General features: G+C 41.9%; 1 protein-coding gene across 9 annotated transcripts in view; it reads left to right on the top strand.

Annotated features, from left to right (window-relative positions):
- The window catches only part of PALM2AKAP2 (PALM2 and AKAP2 fusion), a 538,506-nt gene that overhangs the window by 241,791 nt on the left and 277,027 nt on the right, over positions 1 to 19,688 (top strand). For all 9 annotated transcript variants that reach the window (XM_070459308.1, XM_070459307.1, XM_070459310.1 and 6 more), the window contains exons 3-4: positions 8,213 to 8,293; positions 14,798 to 14,928. In XM_070459308.1, the coding sequence (XP_070315409.1) occupies positions 8,213 to 8,293; positions 14,798 to 14,928 (212 nt within the window). The remainder of the gene's footprint in view (positions 1 to 8,212; positions 8,294 to 14,797; positions 14,929 to 19,688) is intronic.

Here is a 19,688-nt window from a genome sequence, read left to right as displayed (position 1 = left end):
TCTTGGATGTTGCATCACCAAAGCCTAGGAACCAGCTAGCCCACAGTCACTTACAGGCCTGTGTGATGGAGGGGAGAACATAGTTGCCTTAAGCTCACAGTGGGAGGGGTCAACACAGAATTTGCTTTCTCTAACAGTATACGGAGAAGAGGCTGCAACATTTCAATTTTAGCTTATTTTCTTTTTTAAAATTTTATTGAAGTACAGTTGGTTTACAGTGTTATGTTAATTTCTGCTCTATAGCAAAGTGACTCGGTTATACATACGTATTTTTTCATATTCTTTTCCATTACGGTTTATTAGGATATTGAATATAGTTCCCTGTGCAATACAGTAGGACTGGGTTATTTACCCATTCCATATACACTAGTTTGCATCTGCTAACCCCAAGTTCCCAATCTATCCTTTCCCCATTCCCCCTCCCGCCTGGCAACCACAGGTCTGTTCCCTCTGTCCCTGATTCTGTTCCTGTTTCATAAATAAGTTCATTTTGTCACATTTTAGATTCTGCAGATCAGTGATATCATATGGTATTTGTCTTTCTCTTTCTGACTGACTTCGCTTTATTTTAGTGTGATAAACTCTTGGTCCATCCATAACATATTTCCTGTTTTCCCCTCATCAAAATTCTGGGATATCTTAGTGGCAGTAGTACCTTGAGGAGGACTTCTGGCTCCTGCCCACTGCTCTGCCCTGGGGCTTGAGGTATCAGCCCAAGCCAGAGTGGCCCCCAGCAGAGGAAAGGAAGCATTGTCTCTCTGCCTCTCACAGCCTTCCTGCTCAGCTTCTTCCCTCTCTCACTATTTCTCAGAGACTCAGTGGGGACCCCTCCCCCAGCTATCCCCTAGCATTCCCCAAACCTGGGTTGCAGCCCAGGAAAGAAAAGGGAGTCTTCCTGAAGCTGCAACAGGATGGACACAGGCTTTCTAACTCCTTCTAATGCTGGTCTTCCCATCATACTTATTAACCACCTTCGAACAGACTGTCCTGTGTTCTATACAGGAGTGCCTTACTACACTAAGAGTTTGTGGTTTCATCATGTTGCAATACTTCCAGGAAACACTTGCCAGGAAAATACATAATTTGCAGAAAGATGATGAAAGTGGTTTGCTAGGCCTCCCAGATCGTGGAAAGATCTGGAAATCCTCCTAATGGATTGAGATCACTTCATTCCAAATGTCTCTTGAGGCACATCCCCCCTGAATAGTTTGCTACTGTCAGCTCATTATGCTTTCCCTGGAATTTCTATTTCCTTCAGCCTTTCTCCCCAGAATGAGCTTTCCATGATTTTTTCTCAGAATGAGTTTTTAAAAACTTTTCCTCTATGCAGAGCAATAAGGGTCTATTCCATGTGGGCTAACAGAAAGACACTTCAGGTTTTATGGACTTATGGCTCATGTGTTTTCAGTGTTTCAGTTTTACTGCCATTGAAATCATGCATGCAGGTTTATGTTTTTGACTAAGGGATCTGGACAAACAGAAACATGATGAGAGAACAGTGTCTCATTCAGAGATCCTTACTGAGTGTCTGTTACATGCCTCACTCTAGACTTTGGAGATGCGTGGGCCAAGACCCTTGTCCTCTAGGAGCCCATAGTTGGTAGGAAGAGAAGATGTGTAAACAGTTAAGTACATAAAGTCCTAAATGCTCAGGGTGCTAAAGTGGAAAGATCTATAGTCCATGAAAGGAAGAAAGAAGGAGAGGGTGATGAATTCTATTTGGATGGAGCAGAAAAGGCTTCTGTAATTTTCAAAACTCATTGAGTTTCAAGTGACAGAAACACCACTCAAACTAGCGTAAGCAGAAGGGAGATTTATGAGTGTATGTAATTTAGGAAGCCCACGGATGGTTCTGGCTTCATGTGCAACTAGATCTGGGACTCAGACAATCTCACTCGGATCCTCCTTTCTCTGTCTTCGAACTCTGCCTCTCTCTCTCTACATATTAATTTTTTTCCAGCATGGATGTATTTCTTCCATGTGGCTTGGGAAAATTGCCACTCAGACATCATCCTGGCTTGACCTTAGTGAAAAGGGAGCTTTTCTTTCCTGGAATTCACATGTCTATCCCTAGAAATGTCTCTTCTAGATTCTGCTTCAGTCATTTAGTTGCTCCTTGGACCAGTCCCTATTGGAACAGGATAAGGTAGTTTGATTGTCCTAACCTGTGTCACACACAAGTTCTCATGGCAGGGATAAGTCGGGCTATATGTGACTAACTGTGTCTGGCATTTCCATCAATGCCATTTACAGTGAGGGTAGGTGGGTTCTCCAAAGAAAGGAAGACTGGTCAGATGGCCACTCTAGCTTCATGGATATTTAAGCTGGTTGTCACGGAGAAAAGGTTTTTGTCAGATGTAGAAGTGAGTGAAATCCATTATTGTTAGAGGAAGCAGTAAGAGCAAAATCAGGAAGGCTTGAACCCACCTGGCAAATCAAGAAACTTAAGATTATGTGTTGAGGTTGGAGCATATGGTTGGTGGGGGGCGGGCAGGCATGGCTTGAGATGAAATTCAGATATAGAGGGGCTTCTTGGCCACTGGAAGGAACTTAACTATTTGCACTGTAGGCAGTGGGAGACATCCTGGGATTTCAGGCCGGGGATGGAAGTAGTCAGATTTCCATTTTAAAATATTACTGTGACAGCAAAACAGAGGGTGCCTTGCTCAGAGCCAAGGCTCAGGGACAGGAAGACTAGTGAGGAAATCACTGCGGTAATCCAGATGGCCAGAGGATATAAACAGCTCAGCTCTGTGGAGTGCTGAAGATACTGACGTAGAGTGGTCTGCATGTGGGGGTGGGGAGGTAAACGAGGGAGGATTAAGGTTGTAATGTTACAGTGGGGAAGGAGAAGGCGTGCAAAATGACAGGCCGGAGCATCAGGACTTGGTGAGTGTCTAGAATAAACCAGATTTCCGATTGGGATGATGTCATTTTCTGAGATGAAGAATACAGAAGGAACAGATGTGAGAGCAGGGCAGGAGGGATAGCCAACAGGATGACTCAGGGGTTTGGTTTGAGGGGCTGGATATGAACAGTTGGCAGTTGGCTATGGAAATTTGGAGCTCAGAGGAGAAATCAAGGCTGAAAATATAGATCTGATAGTTATCTATACTGATATTGTATAGGTTGTGTAGCTGTTGAGAGTAAAGGAAATCATGCAGACTAAATGTCTACATTTAGACATTTGAGAAGTGAGAAGAGGGCCCAAGAGCTAGTGGTTTTGCCTTGATTAAGGGAAGGAGAAGTCTGGGAAGCAGTGGGCTAGCCAGGTGTGATGCATGGCCTGGCCCAAGCAAACGTGCAATAGGAAGTCAGCAGTGACCTCCTTGGGCATGCTGTGCTGTGACTCATGTCTGATCTGCACACGTGCGGATTGTACATCTTACCTCTTGTCCGGTTGGGAGTGACTTCAAGACCTGACTCCATCTCTGTGGAAGGGGTCATCAAAGGCTCCCCACAACAGTCATGGATGCAAAAGTGTTCTTGTGATGGGACCAAGCCCAGAGTCTTCATCAAATAGAACACAGGTGAGAAGAGGCTGATGCCCAGTTGTATATGTTAACAACTCTTGGATTTCTAGCTTCAGCCCAATACGGAATTTCCAAAGGGAAGATATGAATATGTAGTAGATGGGAAAGCAGCACCTTCCCTCTGTTACCCATTCCTACATCAGCACTGTCTGTGTGGCTCAAAGCCAAGACACCACATTGCCTCAGCCTCGAGATCCTATTAGTCCTGAGCCTCATCAATTCTCTCTGTGTTGGTCCTTTACTTTTCAACCTGATTGAAACAGCTTTGAGCTAGGATGGGCCTGTTAGTTTATCCATCTCCACTGTACCCCAGGGTGAATATAGCATCCTCCTAAAATGTTTTTTAATTGAATTTTTTAGCTGAAATATAATTTATTTCCAGTGTTGTATTAATTTCTGGTGTACAGAAAAATTATTTGGTGTTATATATATATATATTCTTTTTCATATTCTTGTCTATTATGGTTTATCTCAGGATGTTGAATATAGTTCCCTGTGCTAAACAGTAGAGCCTTGTTTATCCATTCTATATGTAATAGTTTGCATCTGCTAATCCCAAACTCCCCTACCCTGGCAATCCATCCCTTCCCCTCCCCAGGCCCCCTAGGCAACCACAAGCCTGTTGTCTATGTCTGGACTCGGTTTTGTGAATAAATTCATTTGTCATATTTAACATCTCACATATAAGTGATATCATATGGTATTTTTCTTTCTCGTTCTGACTTATTTCACTTAGTATGATCTCTAGGCTCACCCAGGTTTTATTCCTTTTCGTGGCTGAGTAGTATTCCATTGTATGGGCTTCCCAAGTGGCTCAGTGGTAAAGAATCCGCCTGCCAGCAGAAGATGCAGGTGCAGACCTTGGGTTGGGAAGATTCCCTGGAGAAGGGAAATCCCATGGACAGAGGAGCCTGGTGGGCTACAGTCCATGGGTTGCAAAGAGTTGGACACAACTTAGCAACTAAACAAGTATTCCATTGTGTGTATGTGTATATATATAAAATGTATATATATATATATATATATGCTGCTGCTAAGTCACGTCAGTCGTATACACACACACACACACACACACACACACACACACACACACAGACACCGCCCCCCCCCATCTTCTTTATCCATTCATCTGTCAATAGACATTTAGATTGTTTCCATGCCTTAACCATTGTAAACAGTGCTGCTATGAACACTGGGGTGGCATGTATCTTTTTAACTTATAGTTTTGTCTGGATATATGCCCAGGAGTGGGATTACTGGATCATAAGGTAACTCTATTTTTAGTTTTTTGAGGAACTTCCAGACTATTTTCCATAGTGGCTGCACCAGTGTACATTCCCACTTACAATGTAAGACATCTTCCTAAGACATTTAATGATCTTCTCATCCAGAGGTCAGGAAACTGTGACCATGGGCTAAGTCTGGTCCACCACCTGTGTTTGTCAATGAAGGCTCATTAGAACAGACACGTGCATTTATTTATAGATTGTCTACAGCTATTTTTGACTGCAATGGCTGCATTGAGTAGCTACAACAGGGACTGTTTGTAGCTAAAATGTTTGCTATGTGGCCATTTACAGGAAATGTGTTCTAACCCCTATTAATCCATCCTTTACACTAGTGCAAGATGGTGTTCCTAAAATGTCATTTCACCATATTACTCTCTGGATTAGAACCCACAATGATGTTACATTGTTCATATAATAAAATCCAAACTTGGCCTGGCATCCAAGGTCTCAGAGGTCTCTACTAAAGGCAAGCCCTGCACCTCAGTTTTATTTCCTTTCTATTTCCATATCCCTGGAATATGCAATGTGTTTCACCCCTGATCACACATTCCCTGGAATGTACTGCTGATTCACTGTACCTACCTAATTCCTACCTTGGTTTATTCATTAAAGAACTAACTTAAAGTCATGCATCTTTCACGATCATATCTGTTCACAGTGACCACTAGTGAGTCTACCTATATTAAGGTTCACTGCCTGTACCATCTGGTGATATTTCTTCTGTTCATACATAGTTCATCAATATGATGGATGGCAACTTGCAGTGAGAACTTTACATGAACAAAGACTCAGAGGTGGGAAAGCCTAGGGAAGATTTGCAAATGACCAGATCTGTAATTAGAACACCACCAGGCTCCTCTGTCCATGGAATTCTCCAGGCAAGAATACTGGAGTGGGTAGCCATTCCTCTCTCCAGGGGATCTTTCCAACCCAGGGATTGGGTCTCCTGCATTACAGGCAGATTCTTTACCATCTAAGCCACCAGGGAAGCCCATTGTCCATTCAGTTTCCTCTAATGAAATGCCATAGAATGGGTGGCTTATAAACAACAGAATTTTTTTACTCACAGCCCTAAGAAATCTTAGAAGTCTAAGATCAAGGCACCCATTGATTTGGTCTCTAGTGGGGGTCTGCTCCCTGATTCACAGGAAGCCCTCATTTCGGTGTGTTTTTGCATAGAGGAAGGAATGAAAGAGCTCTCTGGGTTCTCTTTGTAAGAGCACTGACCCCATTCACAAGCCCCACCTTTATGACCTAATCACCTACTAAAGGTCCCACCTCCTAATACCATCATCACCGTGGGAGTTAAGTTTCAATATAGGAATTTGGGGGGAGAATGCAAACATTCAGTCTGTAGCATACACAGCACTCAGTTAACATGTGTTTATTATTATTATTTTATTTTTGGATGCGCTGGGGCTTCGTTGCCGTGCAGGCTTTTCTCTAGTTGCAGGACTGGGGGCTCCTCTCTAGCTGTGATGTGTGGGCTTCTCATTGCAGTGGCTTCTCTTGTTGTGGAACATGGGCTCTAGGATTCATGGGCTTCAGTAGTTTTGGCACATGGGCTTATTAATGGCAATTTCTGATGGCAGCCCACTTCAGGATTCTTGCCCTGATAATCCCATGGACAGAGGAGCCTGGCGGGCTACAGTCCATGGGGTTGCCAAGCATTGGCCACACCTGAGTGACTGAGCGTGGATGTATGCAAATATACCTTGATAGCCCATGGGAATGAAAGATAAAGTCCAGTAAACTTACTCTTGAGAAATCCTGGAATATAGAGCTAGTGGTTCTAGACGTCTTTGCTTGATCATGTAGTACCTTTGAGATGCTGGACAGGTGGGTTCTTATCATTGGTCTTTTCTCATCTACCTCCACATATTGTGTATTCTTGGATGTCCTCTGGGATTAAGCAGCATCGATGATGCACCATGGATTGGAGTTCTTTGGTAAATAATAAGTTCCTAGAATGTTCTCAGGTCTCACAGGAGATTATGTCCCTGACTTGGATATTATGTCCCAGTGGCTTGAAATTATAAACTACTATTTCTTCAAAGTCTGTGCATTACACAGAAGAACTTGGTTATAACAAATTATTGCTGTGTTGATTTGAACAGCAGTGGTACAAGCACATCCACAGAAACAGAGCAAGTGCATGAAATTAAAGGCTCCCTTCACACAGAGCAGGACAACCAGGCTTTTACATTTTTGTCTTCTTCAGGATGTGGCTGTTGTGTAAAACGCAATTATATCTTGTCTAACAAGTTTCCCCCTGCTTATGTGAATAAAAGGAAATAGTCTAGTGCAGTAAATGTGTCAGTAACCACACCCTTATGCACTTTGGAGACAAAATATTAACCATGTAAGCTATCATAAGGGCAGGCCTTTCTATAAGAATAGAAACTAATCACCTTTATGTGATATTTATTGTTTCTATTTGATATGTATAGAGAAGAAAAATACAAAGTGTACACTCCAGTGAAACAGTTATGCTCTGAATACAAGGGAAATACATTCTTTTAAAAAGCCATCTCTAGGCATTGTCTAGAAGTAAATATGTGACAGTAAGTGTAATGGCAAATAATATTTATTGAGCATTTACTATGTGCCCAGTCACTTTTCTATGTCCTGTACATGTATCATTATCAGTGCTCCAGCTATATGGTTTAGGTACAGTTCTTATCTTCTCTTTATTCCAGAAAAGACTTAGACCTAGGGAGGTAAAAGAACTTGTCCGAGGTCACACAGGTAACAAATAGAAAAGCTGGGAATTGGACCCAGGCAGCCCAAGTCCAGACTTCACATTGACCATAACCTGAATGAGCCTTTGCCCACATGAAATGCTCCCTCCAAGAGAAGCTTAAACAAAGACCACCCATCTAATTTGCATTGTTTGGTCGGTCCAGCTGGATGATTTGTCCTACAAAATTTGAAATTGCATGGCATTATTTATATGTAGGGTTTCGATAACAGGAATCTAAGCCCAGAATTTCCCACGGTTTTATTCTCTCATCTTTGCAGTTGAGAACAACCTCTAATCTTCACAGTTGAGACATTTTTATTCTTTGTCTCTAAATTAACACCGCACAGAACATGACTCTGTGTGTGTGTGTGTGTGTGTGTGTAAGCTGCTTTCTTCTGGATTAAATTGTTGCAGCTTGGCTGAGTGAGGAGAATTCTCCCACTCACTGAGCCCACAGCAGACATGTTAGGAGAAGGCTGCTGCTTGCAACACACCCAGACCCGGAGGGGCAGGTGACAAGGGTGTGCGCCCAGCATCTCTGGAAGGGTCTCTGCAGATGTGCACAGCCGCTGCTGCTTCCTGCCGTCAGATTCCCGGAGCCAACACCCACCCACTCTTACAGCCTCTCTCTCTCTTTTATTTTCAAGGAAAAAAGAAAGAGGCAGACGGAGATAGAAGGCAAGCGCCAAGAGCTGGACGAGCAGATACTTCTGCTGCAGCATTCCAAGGTAAGCAGCTGATCCCTCGAACCTGTCTGTTATTAGACATGCAGATCACACGCCAGAGAGCTGGGCAGAGCCTGCCCTGGGTGAAGGCGCTGCCGAGGGCTGCCCCAGCCCTTTTTCATTCAGTCAGGAAACCATCCCTGGGCTGTTCTTGTGAATTTCTCAAATTCAGGGCATTGTTACACAGCGTTCCAATTTCTGCAAGCCTGATGAGATGATAGGGTGCCTGTGGATGGGTTTAGGGGGGTGGGGTGTGCCTCTGAACTGTGGTGGTTATATATAGAAATTGGAGGAGAATTTCCACATGGTGGGTGAGGCAGAGTTCCGGGGCTATATCTCTAATCCATAGGTGCTGTATGTGTGTGTGCATGCGTGCAGAGGTTCTCAAGGATACATTTAACATAGTGCTCTTTATTAAATTCAAAATATCAATCTTTTCTTTCTTGATATGGAGGAGAGGGAGATCAGAGCAGTGTGGTCTGGTAAAAGAGCAATGCTGTGCATGCCGGATTATGTATGTGTTTTATTTCTACTTTAATAGTTTTCAAAGTGTCCTGTTAGAGCACTGTCAAAAGATAGTATTGAAATGATTTGACTTGGTTGGTTTTCATTGCACCACGGGGAAAAGAGAGATGCTTATTTATTTATTTTTCTTTAAAACATAATGCACTTAAGCATTATAATTGATGGCAGCCCAGGAGAAAGCTCTATCACCATCACAGGGACTCCACCGGCTGCAGAATGTTGCTTTCTGCAGGCTCAGAGAATAGTGTGACCAGTGGCCAGTGGGGTGGTGCTACTGGCTTTTCACTGCCCCTGGCTTTTTGAGAAAAGGCTTCTCCTGCTCACCCCAAGTTGCCGTGACATTGCACGTAGAGAAATTGGATCGCTCAGAGGGCTAGTTGGGAAGGTGGGGCTGACTCTCTGGGTGATGCTAGATGTGGATTATTTGGATTTCTTTTTTTTTTTTTTAGCAAGAGGAACCTTTACAGTTGCATTTCCCATTCTTTTCTAGAAGACAAGGTTGTGCTAAATGAATCCTCAGAATGAAATCATCAGCAACATGATTTTAAATAGCAACATGACCTAAATCTGCTTCCCATATTTATCAGTTCACCGTTAACTTGAACTAGAGAAAAGTGTTTAAAAGGAAAAAAAGCACGATAGTGAAAATTGCCTTTTTCTCTCTTACTGCTTATCATGTGAATCCATTTATGGACCTTTCCTTGTAGGAAGCTTTGCATCTATGCTGTATGCCATTTTTTTTTCCTTACCATGTTCCTCAGGGAGGGCTGGGGGCCAAAGTTAGCATCTTCTTTTTACAGAGAGGTGTGGCTTAAGCTTACTTCATAGAACCAAGTGAATTGTTCAAGGTCAATCTGGACAGAGCTGGGTCTCTGGCTCAGAGTACAGTCAACTCACTCCTGATAAGAGACCAAAATTTACTAAACCTCAGTGAATTCTTGCTTCAGAGGTGAACTTTTGAATAAGAATACTGAAAGAATGAGAGGATGTTTTTGACTAGACAGATTCTCTCCTCTTTCAGCTCAGTGAAGTTCTTTGTATCTGCATTCCTTGAATCAAAAGTCAGGAAATAAACATATGTCAGAAGATCAAGTTTCTTTTGTCTCACTTCCCATCTTTCTGGGTGTCAAATAAGATACCAAGGATTCATTCATTGCTGATCCAGTCCAATGTTGCAGTGTTTATTTCATATTTCATCTGTCTGTTATCCATCCACCCATTCATCCAATCAATAAAAATAACAGTACAAATGATTTAGTATTGCATAGGAAAGCAGTGAGATTCCTGCAAAGACTTGGAGACAAGGGAATAAGATAGTTCTCTGTGGTTATCCTGGTAAAATTCTCACACAGTTGATGAGATTGACTATTTGAGGAAATACATGGCACTTTCACCAAGGTTACCTTGCCCATATCTGGGGAGAAAGGATTGGAAATGATAGAAATTTAATGATGGAGAGACCAATGCACTATAATTTTCTCTTACTGGGGAAAACCTCTATAGACAGAGTGGGAGTGGACCACTAGCCTTGAACAACAAAAAGAGAAAGCTCAGAGATCTCCGGTGTGGTTCATCAGGTGTTACACTCGAGGGAGATGCCAGCTCTGGGAGGTCTCGAGTTTCTATGCCCTGGTGAGATTGGGTGAGGACAGTCACTAGCCTCACTGCAACACAGGTGGAACCTGCTTCATGACTGCCTTTCTTTGTTCCTGGTCCACCCTCCCCAAAATAATGGAGTCATTTTACTATGAGGAAGGTGGTGCCTGACTGAGAGAGATGATCACTGCAGGCACCAGAAAGGAATAGCTTCTACTTTAAATCAGTTAACTGTGGGCTGACCTTACATAGCATGAGTCACCTTCCCTGTGATGGCTCATTTTGGAGCTTGGCAGCCTCACCCTTGGATGGTAGTACATTCATTGAGGTTATAGTTCCCCCTGGGCTCTTGGTGGAGATCCAGCCAGCATCCTGCAGGCAACGCAGCAGCCACATCATCCCTTTGTCTATCATCAATAGTGACTACTCAAGAATAGTCATCACTGGGACTTCCCTGGTAGTCCAGTCTTTAAGACTTTACCTTCTCATGGAAGCAACCTAGATGCCCATCAGCAGACGAATGGATGAGGAAGCTGTGGTACATATACACCATGGAATATTACTCAGCCATCAAAAAGAATTCATTTGAATCAGTTCTAATGAGATGGGTGAAACTGGAACCCATTATACAGAGCGAAGTAAGCCAGAAAGATAAAGACCATTACAGTATACTAACACATATATATGGAATCTAGAAAGATGGTAACGATAACCTTATATGCAAAAAAAAGAAAAAAGAGACTCAGATGTATAGAACAGACTTGTGGACTCTGTGGGAGAAGGCGAGGGCGGGATGTTTCAAGAGAACAGCATCGAAACATGTATATCTAGGGTGAAACAGATCACCAGCCCAGGTTGGATGCATGGGACAAGTGCTCAGGCCTGGTGCACTGGGAAGACCCAGAGGGATGGGGTGGAGAGGGAGGTGGGAGGGGGGACCGGGATGGGGAATACATGTAAATCCATGGCTAATTCATTTCAATGTATGACAAAAACCACTGCAATGTTGTAAATAATTAGCCTCCAACAAATTAAAAAAAAAAAAAAAAACATGAAAAAAAAAATTAAAAAAAAAAAAAAGACTTTACCTTCTAAGGCAGGGGTGCAGGTTTGATTCCTGGGATCCCACATGACTCGAGGCCAAAAAAAAAAATCCCAGCATAAAACAGAAGCAATATTGTAACAAATTCAATAAAGATTTTTTTTTTAAATAATAGTCATCATTTTTTTCAATGCCTAATGTGTGTGTGATACTTTAAATACATCCCCTCAATAATGACACCAAAGTAGATACTACTCCCCCTGGGTTACATGAGAAAACAAACTAGTGAGATCAAGTAGCTTGCCCAAGAGCATAGAAACTCTAAGTGGGGGAGCACAGTTGAACCCCAGGACTGGCTCCATAATCATGCTTTCCCCAGGAGACTGTTTTCTTCAAATGAAATGATTTGTCTAGAGAGACGTCATTTGTGCTCCTCAGTGTCTGTTTTACTCTAAATATATTTTCATGGGCTCCGGAAAGTTTGGACCATGTGGAGATATGCTGCAGTGATGATTGGTAGTTTCTTGAAGTAGAAAATAGGTCAGTAATTACTATTTATTTTACCATTTTTCAAAATCCCAGATATGCTCTTAGGAAAAAAAATAATCTCAGTGCAAATTTAAATGGAAAAACATTAGAATTTGATTTCATTTTTATTAATATATAATTCTCATTATCAAAGTCTTTGGATGCTTATTCTTATGCCATGAAATAGAATTATTTAGACATTCACTGGTCTCTTGTCAAAGCAAATAAATAGAATGCAAGGCAATCATGTTGATACATGTATATTTGATTAATATACTTGTTAATTGCAATAGTTAGGGCTATATAGTAACTCCACAATATGAAATATCATTACTTTCTATATGAGTGACAAGCAAATTCTATAAGGCAATGAAGGAGGTGTTGAAATATTAGCTGCTGCAACCCACTGATTAGGAAACCTCCAGGTACCTTGAGGTCCTGGCCAAATTAAACTCAGATTTCTTTTTATAAGATCCTTAGATTTATTGAGTATCTAATATTTGTGGTTAAGAATTTCTAAAAAATGCTCATGTATGGAACCAGCAAGCAATTTTAATAGATGTATTCTTTTTCCTAATTATAAAAGAAGAAGTGTGTAATCATTTCAAGAGTGAAATTTAAAAGTACAGGAAAATATAAAGCAAAAACTTATCAATTATCTGCTTACCACCCAGATATGACCCAGTATATTTTTATAGAACAAGATATGGAACCCTTACTATAGGCCTCATCAGCCTGAGAATAAAATGAAATTACATTAACATTAGTATCCAAAATACATTAGCTTTGATCTTTGTTTTGATTTTTGTATATGAGTTCTTTGAAGTTCTCCTACAAAAGTTTATAATTTGCATGAACTCACATCTAACATTCACTTTACAATTTCTCACCTTGATGTTGACCTTGGAAAGAACATTTCCATCTTGAACACTTAACCTATGATGATTCTTCTGCTTCAGTAGTTTGTCGATTAAAATCTAGAATATATTTTCCTATAAGGAACAAGATAGGAATAACTTTACTTTTCAGTGATGGTGAGGCGGTGGCCTCAACATGATTTATCGATTAATTTTTTCCCCACAGATTTAAATGTCTTCTTTGTCATATACATATTTCTCACTTATACTCAAGTCTGCCATTTTTGAATTCTTTTTATTCCATTAATCTGCCATTCCTGTGTTAATTTCATTCTCTTTAATCCCTCTAGCCATTTAATATATGATAATATTTCATGCAGCAAGAGCCATCACTATTCTTCTTTTGAAAAATTGTCTTGGCTTTTAACTCCATGGACACAATTACTTATTTTTATTGTTTTTATTATGTAACTCGTGATCATGTGAGTTTAAAACAGTAAATCAAGTATTGGATTGTACCAGACAGACTGAATTTAATATTCCCTTTGCCCCTTGGTTGAATTGCCTGAGATTTGTCTATTTCATTGGTCATGTCGAGGTCCCAGCAACAGCAAGCCCTCAGTACAGATTGCCACGTGAATCCTTTTGGGACTGTCCCATTTATAAAGGTTTGTATGGCACATCAGCAGGGTCAGCATCCAGTTGCTCATAACCACATCTTCAGCACGTAAGCTGCCTTTGAATTATTTATTCATGAGCAGGAACACTGACTAGAGTTTTCTTCTAAATCCAAGCTATGAAAAACCATATTTTTTATGTTTAAAAAGCCACAGCCTTTTCTCTCCAGAAGACTGAATGAAAAAACAAAGACAGACTTGAGACCCTGTGAGATGTTTATTATCAACACTCCAAGGTCATTTGCTGAGAAGCCTGAAGGTATCAGGAGCCTTGCTTGCAAAGACATTACGATTGTGTCTCTCACAATTGTGAACCATTCAAACTAATTTTAGACTTTTCTTGGTTTTTAGTCTGTGTGAAAAGCCAAGTTCAAATTTGAAAATATTGACCAGGCAGGCAGGGTACATGGTATAAAGGAACTTGTAATGTCAGAACACCTCTGGAAAACCGAGTTCCCTGAACAGGCCCCACGGTCTTGTTCTGTTAGATCCCCTCTTCCTGTCCCCTAGGGGGATACAACTCAGCCGGCAAGACAGCCACCAGCATATACAAATTGCACCACAAGCTTTCACACCTGATTTTATATTATTAAACAATGCCCCATAAATTTTAAGTACTTTTTTACGGAGTATTTTTTAATCTTTTAAAATGAACACATTAAGATGGACTGGATATTAAGTGTTCTTGGGAGATTTTATAATCAATCTGTAGTTGCATAGGAAATATCCTTATGTTTTAGAGACTCATACTGAAATATTTATGGGTGAAATGTCCTGATGCTGGTTATTTAAGAGGCTTCAGTGGGAAGGGCTTCCCTGCTGGCTCAGATGGTGAAGAATCCACCTGCAATGCAGGAGACCCGGGCTCAATCCCGGAGTTGGGAAGATCCCCTGGAGGAGGAAATGGTAACCTACTCCAGTATTCTTGCCTGGAGAATTTCCTGGACAGAGGAGTAATGGAATCCCATGCCCTGATATTGGTTATTTACTTTAAAATGCTTCTGTGGGAAGAATATACGGGGAAATATGACAAAATGTTTATAATTGTGAAATGCACATGAAATTACACAGGAATGCATCGTCTAGTTTCTTCTGTATGTTTTCAAACTTGTTAATCATAGAAAATGCGGGAATCGATCCTTCTGGTGGCTCTCTGGACATAGGGCAGGAGCAAGTGGGGGCCCACTGCTGAGGGGTGAAGCTGAGACAGAAGGACCTTGGAGGGAGAGGACGGTGTGAACTGAAAGGTATCGTCAGTCCGTTCTCTTTCTCATTCCCACAGTCTAAAGTACTTCGAGAAAAATGGCTGCTGCAGGGTATACCTGCTGGAACCGCGGAAGAAGAGGAAGCCAGGAGGCGGCAGTCTGAGGAGGATGAGTTCAGAGTCAAACAGCTTGAAGATAACATTCAGAGGTAGGTGGTTTCTGGTCCAGGGCCTCACGCTGTGGCTTTACGGTGCAGTAACTGCCCTTCTCCTCTAGGAGGCGCTGCTGAACGCCATCGCCGTTTCCCAGCGCTTTAGAATTCTCTTCCTAAACAGAGTATGTGCACTGTTGCTGCTGAAACTTTCCCAGAGGATCCAGAATTTTTACTCTGACGACTAAGTATCCTATTGCGCTGTCACGTAGTTTAGTGATGTCTTCATGGACCAACTAGGTGTGATGAGCAGCTTGCCCCTTCACTAAATGTCCCCCTTTTGAGTTCTTGTGTCAGCTCTTGCCTTTTTCCTTCTTGAGCTCAGGCTGTTAGCTGTTAGTCTGTCGCCAGATTTACTACATTTGATCAACTTGAAGTGGGACATCTATAGCCAAGGGTCTTGGAATGGACACTGAGGGTCCCTCTGAAGGCTGTGTGCCTGTGCTCTAAAAGATTCACTAAGTATTCTGTGGCTTCAGTGCTGCGGAGGGTGCTCTGTGGTCCTCAAGCAGGTTCTGAACATTTCAGTCTAGGAGATGAGTGACCTTCCTATATGTCCAGTGTCTAGCCAGACTCATACAGAAGCAAGACAAATAGAGGTTTCCATTTGGGAATTTTAGCCACAGCAGGTCCCAGGGCATCCAGCCAGAGATGTGAGATGGTGCGGAAGATGGTGAGTGGAGGTGCCTTGGAACAAAATCTGCATCTCCAACTCATCCCCCAAATTCTGCCGGAAATCTCATCCTGGAGAGTGTCATCTCTTTCTCCTGGGGTTTTTGAACTCTTTTAAAATACAAAGAGTAATAGCTAATTTGCTTCCAGTCATTTGTACTCAAGAGTGCATGAAGCTGCTGAGAATACGCTGGGGACCCCAACAGCATCACCAAAGGGAGAAGCAGACTGACTGTAAGGCCTCTAGGCCATCTCCCTGCTTTCCTGGAGCCCCAGTGCCCCTTGAAGAGTTCTTGGAGCAGCTTGGCCAAGCTTTGCTTGTGGGGGAAACCTGCTAAGAAAAAGTTCATATGAGATGTGTGTGTGTGTGTGTGTGTGTGTGTACATACATATACATACACAAGCACATATTTCTTAAAATATAAAGGATAAAAGCTAAGTATTATATGTACATATATATGTAATATTGGAAAGGCTAAATTATGTATTAACATATATATGTCTCTGTGTGTATGTGCAGGATTGGCTGAAAAATTCATTTGGGTTTTGCCATAAGATGTTACAGAAAAACCCAAATGAACTTTCTGACCAACCTAATTATTTAAATATATGTGTGTGTGTGTGTGTGTGTGTATAAAAGAAGAAGAAGAAATTTTAATTATGTGAATGCTGACCTCAAGCTTGTGAGGACAAGTACCTCCAGGATCCCAGGGGGAAAAAAAGGACTTCTTCATGTTAGAAGCCCAGCAGATAGGAAGGGGAAGGGGCAGAATGAGTGGCCCAGAGTCCTGAGCTTTGGGGATTGCCTCACCTCAAAAGTGGCTCAGCTTGCTGCATCTTAGACAAGATGAGGGAGCCATGAATAATGGGAAACAGTGACAGTAAGTTGGAGAGGAAAAGACAGCTCTGAGAAATTTTTTTTTCTTTCTTTTGAGAAATGGTTTTATAGGAGGTTTGTTTTTAAGTCTCAAAGTGGCAAGTCCATGGTGCTTTCAGCTGCAACGACAGTTGAGACCATATAGCATCTCTTGGTCTTTACTCTTGTTAAAAGCTCTAGTCCATTTCCTGTCTCTTTCTTGCTGGTTTCACGTAATCAGGACAGATGGGTCTGGCACCAAGTAGATGCCCCATAGTTTGCTGAATGAAAGGATTGGGGCTGGGTGAACCACATCAGGGGACCTGCCTGGCAGAGGGAGCCTGGGAGGTTACTCTTCAGTCCAAGCTGGCAAAACCCTAGGAACCAGTGACTTAGGTACAGTCTAGACACAGCAAGAACTGTGGTTCGGGGTCACATGGGACAGCATTATACTCCTGAGGAGTTCCAGGCAGGATGAAGAAACAAAGATGAAAATTGCAGGCCCCCTCTGAAGTGGAGGGAGACAGGGTACACACAGATGGGCAAAAATCTGATTTAAAAATCATTTTTTAAAACCCGGATGTCTTTTCTCACTGAGCCTGTCATGTACATTCATTTCATGTAGTAGGTGTTATTACAGATGGAAGGCAGACAGGATTTGGAAAGTAGGGTAAAACTAGTTCTATGACCTTTTCTACTTTTCTTAATTGGCATCAGAAAACGTGGTCTTCAGCCACACTGGCAGTTTCACTTTGACTTGAATACAAATATATTATGGTTCTGGCCCAGTAGGTAGTAACTCTCACCTGTCAGATGAGCCATTACATGTGGAAGTAGAGTCTTAAATCAAGGCTCAGTTTAGGCTAAATTAATCACTGGAGTGAGATATAAGAGTGAAGTCCTGGTTTGTTGTTCAGGTGAGCATGACCATACTCCAAAAAAAAAAAAAGAAAAGAAAATCTCTTTTCATCTTTTGCGTAAGGAAAGAACTCATTCAATGCATGCAATCTCCTGGAAGGCCATTTGAGAGAGATTCCCAAGCCAGAAGGAAAGAAATCCTAACAGACTAAGGGGCTAGGAGTGGGGTGCTTAGGCCTGGATCCAGGGGCTCTTTCTTTCTGCCATAATCATGGCTTTGCTGGACATCGGCAGACGGACATTGGCCATTCGCTGGGGGATGAGCTGTGGTCCCTGGAGCTGGTTTTCTGTAGGAACAGTGCTGCCAATGGCATCATTTCCTCCTTAGGGCCTCTTGTGGAAGGAGCTTCCCCCTACCCTAGATGTCAGTTTCTGCTTCCCTTCATCTTCCTTACATCTTCTGTCTTCTATGCGGTTTAGCATCGCTAAGCTCCAGTCCCAAGAGAAGAAAGAAAAGCGCTTTCCCCCTGCTCCTCCCTTAAAGGATATTCAGTCACCTGACACTTCCCTGAAGTCAAACACTGGTTCTCTCTCACATTCTTAATCCCTTGAACTGCTTTAAAGGCTCACTGTAAACAGAAGCATCCTCCAGTTTTACAGAGTCTGTGTGGATTGGTTAGCCTGGCTTTGCTCATTTTAGCTGACCTTGGCTAAGTGACTCTAAGCTGTAGGTTGGATGAGTTGCTCATACTTTCCTTGCACAAATGAACTAATCATGACAATTTCCTTTTATGGCGATGGCAGAGGTGCAGAGGGGCTGAACAGGCAACAATGCATAGGCTCAGAACTGCCCATGAGCCATTAGCCAAGGTGGGTGGATGGTTCATCCCCAAACCCAGGGGAGGAGATGGACAGTCAGCCCTTAGTAAAAGGAACTCAGAATTATGGGGCAAAGAGTACAGATACAGGAAGGGGTGAAAATGGGGACTCATCCTTCAATCTTCCAGAGGCATGATTATTTCATTGAAAACTGCAAACATGAGGGAAAACTGGTCAGCAAGAGAAAAAGTACAGAAAAGCAAATGAATGTGAAAGGAGATGAACTAAAATAACTCAGGAATTCAGAGGAAAGGGAAGAGAATAAAGGAAAATATGAGTGGCTTTGAAGTCAGATCTGATCTTTACATAATAGGAATCCTGGAAACTCTCTGCAGAACCACCAAATAAGAGAATCTAAAGGAAAGTTTCTTTGTTTGAAACAGAACATTAATTTGTAGATCTTAACATTTGGGTCCACTCGTCTAAGTTCACCCCTAGCAACAAATTAGATTTTCCTAAAGAGATATATGAATTCTTTTCAAACTGTATTAATATATAATATGAATATAATAAAGTATATTAGCACATTTGTACTCTGCAGGTGTGTTAGTTCCTCTTGGTGAATTCAGAGTAGCTTGAAGAATCTGATGGTGCCTACAAGGAAAGATGAAGGGAAATAGGCTCAGTTAGTTTAGAACAAGAGAAGATAATGGTCGCAACCTAACTCAGAACTTGATGTGTATGTAGAATTTAGGTCACATCTGAATTCTTATGTCTGGGCCGTTCTGAATATGATGAAGACTTAAAATAAAGCATGAGAATTTGCACTTAGACATATGTCTGTTTCACTGGATATATCTTCAAGAAGAGAGAACATAACCACCTTTCTAATTCTGATTTGAAAACCCTTTACAGCGCCAGTAACTATACAGGCAGTTCCAGATTAACAGACATGTTTTCTTCCAAAATGCTATTTGTAAATTGATGGTGGCTTGGAACTGAGATGTCTGTCTTTTAAAACCATAATATGTGGTGCTTGGGTCTTGAGGGCAGCCCACAAAGAGGACAGGAAAAACAGAGGGAAGGAGAGAGGGAGGGAGGGGAAAATGTAACTAAATTATTAAATCTAGGCATTAGGATCACCTGGGAAGCTTTTGAAAAATATAAATGCCCAGGTCTCATTCCAGGAAATTTGGATTCAGTGACCAAGGTGAAAGTGAAAGTTGCTCAGTCGTGTCCGACTCTTTGTGACCCCATGGATCATACAGTCCATGGAATTCTCTTGGCCAGAATACTGGAGTGGGTACCTTTCCCTTCTCCAGGGGATCTTCCCAACCCAGGGATCAAATCCAGGTCTCCCGCATTGCGGGCAGATTCTTTACCAGCTGAGCCACAAGGGAACCAAGGTGAGGAGTCTTGTAATTTATGTTTTACAAACACTGCTCCAGGTAATTCTTTTGCATGGTCAGGTTCAAGAACAATTTCTAAAATGGTAAAAAGCATAGATCATAAGTGAAATCCCTATAATTTTTATTTATAATTATAGGAATTT

This window comes from Odocoileus virginianus, chromosome 31 (genome assembly GCF_023699985.2).
Source record: "Odocoileus virginianus isolate 20LAN1187 ecotype Illinois chromosome 31, Ovbor_1.2, whole genome shotgun sequence".
Lineage (NCBI taxonomy): Eukaryota > Metazoa > Chordata > Mammalia > Artiodactyla > Cervidae > Odocoileus > Odocoileus virginianus.
This window is presented reverse-complemented; position numbering and strand designations above follow the sequence as displayed.